This window comes from Brassica napus, chromosome C1 (assembly GCF_020379485.1).
Source record: "Brassica napus cultivar Da-Ae chromosome C1, Da-Ae, whole genome shotgun sequence".
Taxonomy (NCBI): domain Eukaryota; kingdom Viridiplantae; phylum Streptophyta; class Magnoliopsida; order Brassicales; family Brassicaceae; genus Brassica; species Brassica napus.
This window is the reverse complement of record NC_063444.1, coordinates 17,080,932-17,093,670: the sequence shown is the minus strand read 5'-3', so window position 1 is coordinate 17,093,670 and position 12,739 is coordinate 17,080,932. Positions and strand designations below refer to the sequence as shown.

Below are 12,739 nucleotides of genomic sequence, written 5' to 3'. Positions count from 1 at the left end.
GCTGCTGCTTCACCGTAGCTGAATCAAAGATTAACTAAGAAAAACTCTACACTCCAAGCACAATTAATCAGATTCAAACGCAGGCAAGAGGACCAAAACAGAAACTGAACGAAGAGGGACATAAGGCTAAAACCCAGCAGAATCCACCATGATAAATCAACGACGAACTCCAACCCGCCAGTTCAGAACCACCAGAATGACGATTCACGAACTCTTCAACCCGGAACCTCTCCTTTGTTCAGATTCGAAGCTACCCAGAAAACTGAGCACACAAACTACAATAGAAGAAGAAAACACTCGGACTGGACCGACGGTGACGCTAACGGAGCCGTCACGCGCCAGCCAGAGGAGGAGCAAAGTCGGCGGCTGTAAGTTGAGGCAGATGAGGTCGAGAGAATATTAGGTTTTTTGGATTGCTTTTAACATAGAAAGTTTCATTGGTATATGAATAATGTGTAAAGGTTTTAGGGCATCTCCAACAAGCCCCCTCGTTTTTAATAGAGTTCATCCTAAAAATAATAGGATGAAGGGATGGTTCTCCAACAATCACCCTCAAATTTATTTTTTAGGAAAATAAGCAATTTACACTTTAGTCCTTAATATTATTAAATAATTAACAATAAGTATTAAACTTTCAAAAAACAATAAAACATACTATTTAAAACATATTAATAAAATATTTTTGAGAAAATATAATAATAAATAGTCAAATATAATTATAAATAGTATAAAAGGTGTTAATAAAATAATTTTAGTCAAAATAATTTAAAAATATATAACGATAGGTACTAAAATATGATATATTAAAAGTTATACATGCTATTGTTAAACATATATAACTGTAGTGACTAAAATAAAAAGTAAATAGTATTTTAAGGGAGCGAATAGTGCATCTTCAAGTTTGAGGAGATAATAGATTGTTGGAGTGCAAAACCCTTTAAAAACTGAAGACATAAGGACATGTTGGAGATGCTCTTAAGTCAACTCACTTAATTAGTTTTAATTAAAAGTCCATAACAAATATGAATTTAACAAAAAAAAAAAATTTTTGAGATTATTTGTGAAATAACCAAAATAAAAAGGGTAATTAGTTTTTTAGTGAGAGGTTAGAGAGAGAGAGAGAGGAATAAGAATGAGGAGAGAGATGGTTGTTTTGGTTAGATAGTGAATTTATGATTTTTTTATGTATATATGGACAAATTCCATTCTTTTTTTTGGTCAAAAGCAAAAATCCTTTTTAAGAAAAGAAAAACTTTTAGTTAAAGGGGTTTGCTCTCTTGTCGATAGATTGAGCACATAATAATCTCTCAGAGTCGGAGATTTACTCCATATACCCCATGCCCCCTTAAATGAATTCTCAATGCCCTCTCTCTATTCTTCCTACCCTTTTATCCTTGCACTCCCCAAACTAGTCTTTCATTTATTTTTCCAATTAAATAAACCAACCATAATTCAACTACCTACATGGCCCACAAAACAACCATAACCAATCAGATTTCTCCTGACCCACATGTCTTATTCTTCATCGTACAACCTCTCTTCCTCTCATCCTCCATAAGCGATTTTTGAAGCTCAAAACCAGGGAATTCAGGTTCGTTTTCGATGAATTTTTTTTGTGATATTACATTCAAATATCGTGTATATGATGGGTAACGTTAAAAAAGTAAGATTTAATGAAAATTTGAGAGACTAAAAACGATTTCAAAAACTGTGTTTAGGGCTTTTGGGACTTTTTAACGTCCATTTTTGATGAATTTTTTACTGAAATGTTATTAAAACAAGTGTATATCTCGGCTAGTGTAAAAAAAAAGAAGATCCAATGAAAATTATGAGAGATTAAAAAAGATTTTGAAAACTGTGTTTATAGATTTTGGGTATATTTTATGTGTGTTTTGATGATTTTCTGTGTGTAATTTCATTTGAGATGAATTATACATCATGGGTAATGTAAAATCCTAACAATATCGTCTTAAAAGCGGATTAGTTAGACAATGATAAGTTCTGGGTATTACTGGTATAACTAGTTTTACTGAAGCAAAAACGTTTTACTGGAAATACTAGGATTACTAAATTGATATTTCTTACTAGAATTTCTAGTATTACTATGTATAGTACTGAATTAAATTAGTATTAGTAAGAAAAGATTGTACGGTGTGATAATGATAATTCTAATGATATTCTATTTTATTTCAGGAAAATGCAAAATCCGCATTGCACAACTATATGTTTTGATTATGGAGGATATTATATGAAGGATGAGGCTCAAATAAAATGGATCTCGGGAGATGGTGAAGGAGAAGATGAAATTCACACGATTGTGTTGAGGAAATCAATGGAGGAGATCACTTACTCTGGTTTGGTTGAGCGTATTTGCAGAAAGATAAAGGTAGATGAAGCTAAGGTGCAAGTGAAGATTAGTTACTTTCCAATGGTATTGTATTCGTACAAGCCATCATACATCTGGAATGATGAAGACGTTTTTTGTTATCTACTGCAAGTAAATCACGAGATGTGTAGAAATGTTCTACATGTGGAGATCATCAATGAAGAAGTGCAACTTTCAGAAGAGGATGATGAAACTGACGGCTATGTCGGTATATCTGATAGAGAGGCTATAGAGGCTGGTGATGAAGATGGGACTGAGAATGATGAAACTGATGTCTATGTCGGTATATCTGATAAAGAGACTACAGAAGCTGGTGATGAAGATGGTAATGGTGGTGTGCTCACTTTTCACAAAGACATAGAGATGCATGATGGTGTTAATCAGAGACGGGATGATGGTATGGATTTGGTTATAGGTCAAGAATTTATAACCAAGGAGGCAGCAAAATTTTTTATTCAAACGGCATCATATCAGAAATCTTTTGAATTTGATATAATTAAGTCGGATACTAAGAGATTTGTGGTTAAATGTCGAGGAGCCAAAGATGGGTGCGAATGGTTTGTGCGAGTTGCAATGTTAAAGAATTCAGATATTTGGACGGTTAGAAGTTACATCAAGCAACATACATGTTCTGTCGTTACAAGAACACTGCCTGATAGAGAGGCTGGTGATGAAGATGGTACTGAGAATGATGCAACTGGTGGTGTGCTCACTTTTCACGGAGACATTGAGATGCATGAGAATTTCACGGAAGGAGATGAGCATGTGCTTGAAGATAAAGAAGTAAGACCACGAGTTGTCTATCAGCCACAGGATGATGGTACAGGTTTGGTTTTAGGTCAAGAATTTAGAACCAAGGAGGAAGCAAAAGTCCATATTCAGACGGCTTCACATCAGAAATGTTTTGAGTTTGATATAACTAAGTGGTTAAATGCCGAGGAGCCAAAGACGGCTGCAAGTGGTTTGTGCGAGTTGCAAAGCTAAAGAATACAGATCTTTGGACGGTTAGAAGTTACATCAAGCAGCATACATGTTCTGTTGTTACTACAAGAACACTGCCTGAAAGAAGGAAAGGCACATCACAAATCGTTGCATATGTTTTGGCTCAAGATTATCCTGGTACATTTGACCCACCAGTTCCCAAAGTTCTGATCGATTTGGTTCATCGAAGGGTTGGTGTGCATGTATCATACACCTCAGCATGGAGAGGAAAAAGAGAAGCTACTAATGAAGTGCGAAGAAGTCCAGAAGAGAGTTTTACTTTATTATAATGTTATATGCACATGCTGGAGCAGACGAATATTGGCACAAGAACTCGTGTGGTAGTGGATGAGGCCAACAAATTTAAGTATCTGTTTTTTGCCCTGGGAGCTAGCATAGAAGGATTCAGTGCGATGAGGAAAGTCCTTATTGTGGATGGAACACACCTCAAGAATGTTTATGGTGGAGTTTTCCTCGTTGCGACTGCTCAGGATCCTGATCATCACCACTACCCAATTGCGTTTGGTGTAGCAGATGGTGAGAATTATGAAAGCTGGATATTGTTTATAGAACAGTTGAAATCAGTGATATCCGATGTCCCGAGATTGGTATTTCTTTCAGATAGAAACAAAAGCTTGATCAAGTCAGTACGTCTAGTGTTCCCTGAGGCCGAACATTGGTATTGTATATGGCATTTGTCTCAGAATGTTAAAACCCACGTCCATAACAACAAAGATACTTGTGCGTTCAAGTTTAGAGAATGCGCACACGCTTATACGGAGGCTGAGTTCAAGTACCTTTATCATGATTTTCGCCGGAAGTATCCTAGTGCAGCAGTGTATCTTGACAAAAGTGTTGAAGAGAAGAAGTGGGCTAGATGTTACTTCAGAGGAGATAAGTACAATGTTGACACCACCAATTCAGTAGAATCTTTTAATGGTGTTATTAAGGAAGCGAGAAAGTATACCTTACTACCAATGTTTGATGTTATTATTGCGAAAATTTCTGAATGGTTTAACAACCATAGGAAGGAGGCAGCTGAAATACCATACAAACTGAAGCTTGTGCCTATTTTGGAAACCGAAATGTCTAAAAGATGTGTTGATGCGAGGTTTCTTACAATTGACGAATTAAACAGCTTCCATCTTGAGTACAGTGTGCATGATACTGACGGCAAGGTTTATACTGTTGATATGGCTAGGAATACTTGCAGTTGTGAGCAATTTGATAAAGACAAATACCCTTATGTGCATGGAGTGGCTGCTGCCACATTTATGTCTAAGGCAGCGGGAAGGGAACTCCTTCTATCAGAGTATTGTTCAAAATACTATTTGGTGGAGCAATGGGCTTTGGCTTATCACAGGACCATATATCTTGTTCCTCATATGTCTGATTGGGTTATACCAGAAGATGTTAAAGCAAAGAAAATACTTTCTTCAGATTTTGACAAGAAGAAAGGAAAACCACAACAAACAAGATTTCCATCAATAGAAGAATTCCGTGGAAGAGGAAAAAAAGGCAGAGGAGGAGCTAGAAGAGCCAGAGGAAGAGGCAGAGGCAGAGGAGAAGATATGGTAACGTATTTTGAATGTGGGAGTGGTTCAGGTACTACCTAGGTTTTACTGGAGATCACTGGGCTTATTATGTAAAATCTGGGCTACTAGAGATTTCTGGTACTATTATGTGTAATTTGGAATACTTGGTTTCACTGGTATTATTATGTGCAATTTGGATTACTTGGTCTTTCTGGTATTATTATGTGCAATTTGAATTACTGGGTTTTACTGGTATTATTATGTGCAATTTGAAACCAATATGTATCACTACGTTATGTGTAATTTAGACTATCTTTACATGATTATTTTCAATTTGTAGGCTACATATATAATAAATATATAGATTAGACTATTTTTGTTAATTAATTTCAATAGTTTAAGAAAATCTTAACGGATTCCCAAAAAACTTCCTTAACTTTCATTGTTAGTATGTGAATGGTTAACAATATAGTAAGTAGAATTTTACAAAACTAGGATAAAACCTGCGCCTTGCGCAGGGTGAGTTTATTTGTATATATTATCGATAGTTTCTTTTATATATTTGATCATTTTATTTATATATATATAATATTTTTTGTTGTTATTATATAATTTCTTTCCGATGGATCGGATCAATTTTTATTAAAAATAATGGAACAAAACTATAATTAATGCATCATAGGTTGATCGGATTGGACATTAAACAAATTATGACATAAAACCTTATTTTTTTCATCAAACACATTCTTGAAAAAAGTGAACAATATTGTTTTCACCATTGAATTATTTTGACTTTTATCTTCCATATGGTTTTGAAAGCTTTCAAATCAACCATCGAATTGATACATGTCATTTTAATATTTTTAGTCGTATACTTAAGGAAAACTTACATTTTTGTAATTTAAAGTCGTTTTAAAAAATTCAAAATATAACATATAAGAAAAAATCTAACATATAAGAAAAATATAACATATAAGGTGTCCTCATTTTTGTATTTTAAAGTCGTTTAAAAAAAATAACATATAAGGTTTCCTCATTTTTGTAATTTAAAGCCATTTTAAAAAATTCAAAATATAACATATAAGAAAAAATCTATTTTTTTATTATATGGTTAATGTGATTTTTTTTTTAATAATATAAAATTAAACAAAATGAAGAAGGATGCAAAAATTGTTATCAAATCTTTATTATTCATAATCATTAATTGCCATATATATGTAAATCATATTAGGTAATTCCGTAGCTTTTATTTAGGGAAAGAATACACACTTCTTATATTTTAGGTTAATATAATGTTCTCTAGTGGACATTAAACAAATTATGACATAAAAACCTTATTTTTTCTCTCGAACACATTCTTGAAAAAGTGTACAGTATTGTTTTTACAGTTGAATTATTTTGACTTTTATCTTTCATATGGTTTTGAAAGCTTTCAAATTAACCATCGAATTGATACATGTCATTTTAATGTTTTTAGTCGTATACTTAAGGAAAACTTACATTTTTTTGTAATTTAAAGTCGTTTAAAAGAAAAAATCAAAATATAACATATAAGAAAATTCTAACATATAAGAAAATATAACATATAAGGTGTCCTCATTTTTGTATTTTGATGTCGTTTTAAAAAAAAATAAATAACATATAAGGTTTCCTCATTTTTGTAATTTAAAGTCATTTTAAAAAATTCAAAATATAACATATAAAAAAAATCTATTTTTTTTATTATATGGTTAACGTGATTGTTTAATTTTTTTAATAATATAAATTTAAACAAAAATGAAGAATGATGCAAAAATTGTTATCAAATCTTTATTATTCATAATCATTAATTGTCATATATATGTAAATCATATTAGGTAATCTCATAGGTTTTATTTAAGGAAATAATACACACTTCCTATATTTTAGGTTAATATAATGTTCTCTAGTGTTATATAATTATGGAATAATGTGACACCATTAGATTAAACTATACTTTATATTAGATGCTCTAGAATTCTTTGAAATGAAATTTAGAAGACATTTAGAGTGTCACCTAGGATTTGGGGTTTTTTTAATTAATACCAAATTAAGGTTCTAATTTTTCAAATGCTTCTCAGTTAATATATAGGGGATACATATTTCTCCTAAATTGTTTATGTAAATGTCTTCTTTGACGATAATAATAGGGTAAAATCATTGGTTCTACTACCAAACCTTATTTTTTGAGATGGATTTACTACAAAAACGTAAAAAATGCCAAAGTATTACTATGTGTATGGTGGTATTACTATTACCTTGAAGATTACCATAGGTATTACTAAGTGTTAAAAATAATATTAAAATATGGCTGCACGTTTTACATGTAAAATGCATTTTTTAATTCATTTTTAATAATATATATATATTTTAGTGTTTTACATGTGTTTACTAATTTTTGGTATATCTTTTATAGTGTTTTTTTGGCGTAATAAACCCAATAAATCTAGTTATCCATCTTACTCATTTTTGGGCATGGTAACACTTGTAAACTTAGTTTTCCAAGCCTGTTGCAACACACCAAGATTTAAACTTTCAAAAGCATTCTACTTCCAAGTTTTAAACATCCAAAATACTTAACATTTTACTACCAAGTTTTAAACATAGATTCCTAATAAATATATAAGCCTAAGGCTTTGTTTTACGCTTCTTCCCTTCCGTGAAAGAAGTCTGCACCCACTGTGATTTCCTCTTTGGTCTGTCACTCTTCTTAGGTACAGCAACAGCGGCATTCTCCTTGCACATATGCATGATCCAAGGACTCGGTGCTTCCTTGTAAACGACCATGATCCATCTTTGCTTTTCTTCCTCAGTATATTCCTCAACAATTTCCCCAGCCTGTTCCTTGACAACTTCCCCAGCCTGTTCTTCAACAACTTTCACAGCCTCTTCCTCTTTTTTCTCTTCTTCTGCAACTTTCTTCCTGCTTTTTCCCTCTGTTTCCACAGCCTCTTCCGCAACAACTTCAACACCTTTTCCAGGTTCTTCCTCCATAGGCCTTGTCACTAGTCTCCTCGCAGCCATTGCCTTAGTCCTACCACGTGGTGGTGTGGGAGTTCCCTCTGTCTGATTACCACGTGGTGGTGTTGGATCGGTTCTATTCGTCTCAACCCGAGGCTCATTGTGATTATCTTTCGAAGTTTCCTCTGTATGATTCCCACGTGGTGGTGTCGGAGTTTTTTTTTCTATCTCCGCCTCCCGAGCCTCAGATTCCACCTTATCAGTCTCACTTTTCTCCTTTTCTTACTCTCTGGTTTCAGACTCTTTCCCTTTAACTTCTTCTTCTTGATCTTCTTTCCCTTCAACCTCTGCTTGATCATCTTCGCCTTCAGCCTCAGATTCCACCACTTTTTCTTCAACTTTCTCATCATCCTCACTGTTCTCCTTCTCTTCGTCACTGGTTTCAGCCTCTTTCTCTTCACCTTCTTCTTCATCCTGTTTCTCTCCATCCACGGTTTATCTGCTTGGGCTCTACTTCTCTCCTTCAATTGCTTCAACTCATCAATCTCACTCTCACTGTCTTCCTTGTCTTGCTCATCAGCTTCACTATTTTCCTTCTCTTTCTCATCCTCTTGCTGAGCATTGTCATCAGCCTCTTTCTCTTCCCCTTCTTCATCATTTTTTCTCTCAGCCTCTTGCTCAGTATTCTCGATGTTATCGTTCTCTTTCCCAGCCTCTTGCTCAGCATTAGCTTTGTCCTTCTCAGAATTAGCTTTCTCCTTCTCTTCATATGTACCATAGTCCCACTGTCGAAAATCCATGTCTTCACCATGACTCGGCTCCACCTTACTCTCAATAGAAGTTAGCCTATCTTCCATTTTCTTAGCCCTTCTTCTCAAAATCCGCTGGTTCTTTTCAATATGACTCATCCTTGAGCCTAGAGCCTCTAGCTTTGTCTCCACCGTTACGTGAAATCCAACAAATCCTTCTCCCATGAACTCCAAAATCCTCTCTTCCAGACCTTGCAACCTCGAATCTAAACCAGAATTAAAGGATGATCCTTCTGCAAACGTCACCTTTTCTTTGTCTTTATTTTTTGGCAACACTCCTCGTGCAGCTTGATCTAACTCATATAGCCTTTTCCACCAAATATTCTTTTGCTTCACATTTAACCAATAGTTCCAAGTATCACTTGGGCTGCTCTGACGGTCATACTCTCGCTCCTCATCAATGATACGAGCCAGCATAATTTGCTCACCAATAGTTGGAACTAACATACTGTTGATAACCTGAAAATAAAACAATAAGTTAGATCAGTTAAATTTTATGTTCATCTAGCTTCTACTATAACTATATACATGTACCTTTGTGTCTCCAACCGCAGCATATATGTCTTCCAAAGGATAACCCTTTAGACTGGACTTTGTAAACCGGGTCTTGCACATCCTTGGACAATCTTTACTAGCGTCATCTGAATAGATTCTAAACGCTTTCCCCAAATCCGGAATACACTCAAAAGCTAGAACCTAGTACATCCATTGTCACAGTGTCAGATTTCAATTATATAAGAACTAAAAATTTACAAAACTATATGCTTTACCTCTAAAGGGATTATGAATCCAGGAAAGGCGCATGCCTCTTTCACTTCACCCTTCAGATTGTTCATCACGTGCTTAATCTCCTTTATTGGATCCTCAAATGTTAGACGACCCTAGAGAAATGACCTGCAAGCATCTAAATCGTCCATCATCCTTAATATGAAGAGGTCTAAATGTCCAGAATCCTTCGGTTTTCCTCTGATAACCCGACCAAAAAAAAACAAGACAGTCATCTTCAATCTATCTAAACACGGTGGCATAGACAACATCTTCTGCTTCACATCGCTGATGGTGATCTTCTTTCTGTCATGGAAGTAATAATCCACAAACTTATAACCCTCCAACTTCTCGTAGTTTGGTGGATAATCACCGCAGTCTAAGCCAGAGATGAGGGCATGCTCCCTCATAGAATAGCGGATGGGTACACCATTAACCGCAAACCATGCAACACCATCTTCTGGAGTACAGATGGTGCGCAGGAGTAACATCCACATCCCCTGGAGCTTCAGGTTATCTTCGTCTGGCATGTGGAAGAAATGTCGAAACTGAGGATGGCTTGTGAACCATTCAGCCTCAGGCTTACCCTTGACGAGCTTTACTGTCTTGGTCACAAAGCACTTAGTTTGTATCTTGGAACTCTTGGGGAACTCACTTCTTTTGAAGTAGAACTCAAGGGGTTGCATTGGTTGCATTTCCTGCAGTCAAAATACATATATACATGTTAGTAATGCTAGTAATACACTACAAGAAAACATAATCTTAACGAGGGCGGTTTTCCTCGCTAATTCGTCGTAAAAGAGGCTTTACGACGAATTAGCGAGGAAACGTGTTTGCTCGTTACACGTCCGTCGTAACACATATTTCCTCGCAAATTCGTCGTAACTTAGCGAGGAATATATTTCGTCGTAAAGACGAAGTAGAACGATTCGTCGTAAAGACGTCGCTACAATTCCTCGTAAGGACGTCGCTACAATTCCTCGTAAATAACTCGAAAACAGTTTCTCGTAATCTACACGTAAATACCTTGAAATATTTTCCTCGCAAAATACACGTAATAACCACGAAATTATTTCCTCGTAAAATAGTCGTAAACATTTCCTCGTTATTTCCTCGTAAAGAATTCCTCGTAAAATACTCGTAAACTGTTTCTCGTCATTTCCTCGTAAGATTTCCACGTAAAGAGGTCGTACTTTAGCTACGAATTTACTTCGTTTTTATTATTTTACAGAATTTTAAAATATAATAAAAAAATAATTAAAATTATTTAATTTAATAATAAATTAAAATTCAAAATAAAAATAAATTCATATGAAAATATTTTATAAATAAATAAGTTTTGAATTTATATAATACAACAACAAAAAAAAAAACTAAGGGTCGTTCATCGCCCGGTAGAATTCATCACTCCTCCTCGTAACATCCGCCTCGTTATGTACGTCGTCGGATGACTCGCCATGAATGGGATGTTGTTGTCGCATGTTCCTCAACATGGACTCCCATTCCGGATTTGTGGCCGCAATAACGTCCAAGAAGCCCTCGACTCCACCCATACGAGATTTTGTCGCGGTCAACTCGTTACGCAGCTGAGCGGACTCTCTACGCAGCTCCGTGACTTCATCATCCCGTCGCTGACCGTAAGACGATGTCGCTCTCGGAACATCATTGACGGAACCAATACCCAACGTCCGTCCCTTTTTTTTAGGGACAACCTTAAAAACAAAAAATAAATATTGTAAGTAAATATTTAAAGTTAAATTAAATGATAATTAAAAGTTAATTTTTTTGAAAATTTACCTCCTCGTAAATCTTATCCACTTCAAGTGTGGATAAGGTGACGGGTAATCCGTCGGTAGACTGCTGGGTCAGCTGAGTCTGGCGGTCTTCAACCCGAGCAACTACGTCGTTGTAGATTTGCTCGGACTTGCCATCTACAAATACGCCCGCCTTGTTCTTGTGGGTCCTCTCGTAAAGTTCCATAAGAGACGGGAGATGTCCCGTCTCTTTGGCCTAAAAAAACAGTTAAGAAAGTTAGAATAAATTAATATAATTATTAAAAAAATTATTTAATAAAATATTTAATTACCATTTCCAAACGGACACCGGCGTGGGGTTTTTGGCCCGTAGTGTGAAGCATCGGCCCGTTCCCGTGCTCATCGACCGTGTTACGGGAGTTAGAGCAAGCCTGGGCGATTCTAATCGAATCAGGAAGGCGCCAATAACGGATGAGGCCATCCCACACGTCCGTGGTGAGCTCAGCGGGTTTGCCACGCTCATACCCCTTCACGATCCAGTCACCCTTCCAGTTGGAGACCGTGTCCAACAAGCGAACTTTCGCTTTCGCGTTAAACTTCTTCCTCACCCTCTCAGTGATCCCCAAAGCCCAATTATATTTTTGCTGTTGGAAAAAATAAATTAACAATTAGTTTCTTTGAAAGTATATATATAAATCATGAAAAAATTAAAATATATATAATTAATTAATAGAAACTTACAGCGTAAATTTTGAACCACGTCTTTCTGACGTAGTGAGGCGTCTTACTCTAGTTTGGATGTGGCATGGAGAAGTAACCCTTGATCGTGTCGGTTACGTCCGATGCAAGACATCCGTCAACCCCCCACCTGGAAAATACAAATTTAAAATATAAATTATTTTTTAATGTTATAAAAGATATTTAAACGAATTAAAAAAATTAATGCAACATACCACAACGTTCCGTCCGGTCGGTCTGGGTCGATGACTGGTAAACCTTCTCTGCCTGGCAGACTGAGAATGTCCTCTACCGTGTACTGCGAGTAAGGAGCACTCGGAGGCACCATCAGATCAGGATGAATATCAGCGACCATCGGAGGTGCCATCGGAGGAGGCACAGGAGGAGGCATCGGAGGAGGCACATGAGGAGCCGATGGTGCACTAGAAGAAGTAGACCCAGAGACTCTCTGAGTGTACTGAGTCTCGGGGACAGTCTCCTGGCCCGAAGAACTGGGAGCGGAAGAAGAGGCCGGGTCTAAACGACTACCCGGCTCACCGAAGATCTCTCTATAATGGGCAGTAAGTCTTCCTTTTCGAACCTGGAAAAAAAAATGAAATTTTTGAAATTAACATCAACAATATATTTTCCAACATTATCCACCTAATCAACACTAAATAACATAAAATTCGCAAACCTATCTAAATTCCCTATACTAACCACCTAATGTATCTAACCAAATCAGAGAGGAATCAGGCTTACCATTGCTACGAAATGGGGAGGAAGTGGAGAGGAAGTAGAGAGGAAGTAGAG

General features: G+C 36.0%; 1 protein-coding gene across 1 annotated transcript; it reads right to left on the bottom strand.

The window, feature by feature from the left end:
* Window positions 1-8,105: 8,105 nt before the first annotated feature.
* On the bottom strand, window positions 8,106-10,150 carry LOC125579852 (uncharacterized protein At3g43530-like). Its single transcript, XM_048743730.1, has 4 exons — window positions 9,686-10,150; window positions 9,461-9,571; window positions 9,225-9,386; window positions 8,106-9,149 (listed from the first exon to the last, which is right to left on the bottom strand). Exons 1-4 carry the CDS (start codon window positions 10,148-10,150, stop codon window positions 8,106-8,108), a joined length of 1,782 nt encoding a protein of 593 aa, XP_048599687.1.
* Window positions 10,151-12,739: the final 2,589 nt, after the last annotated feature.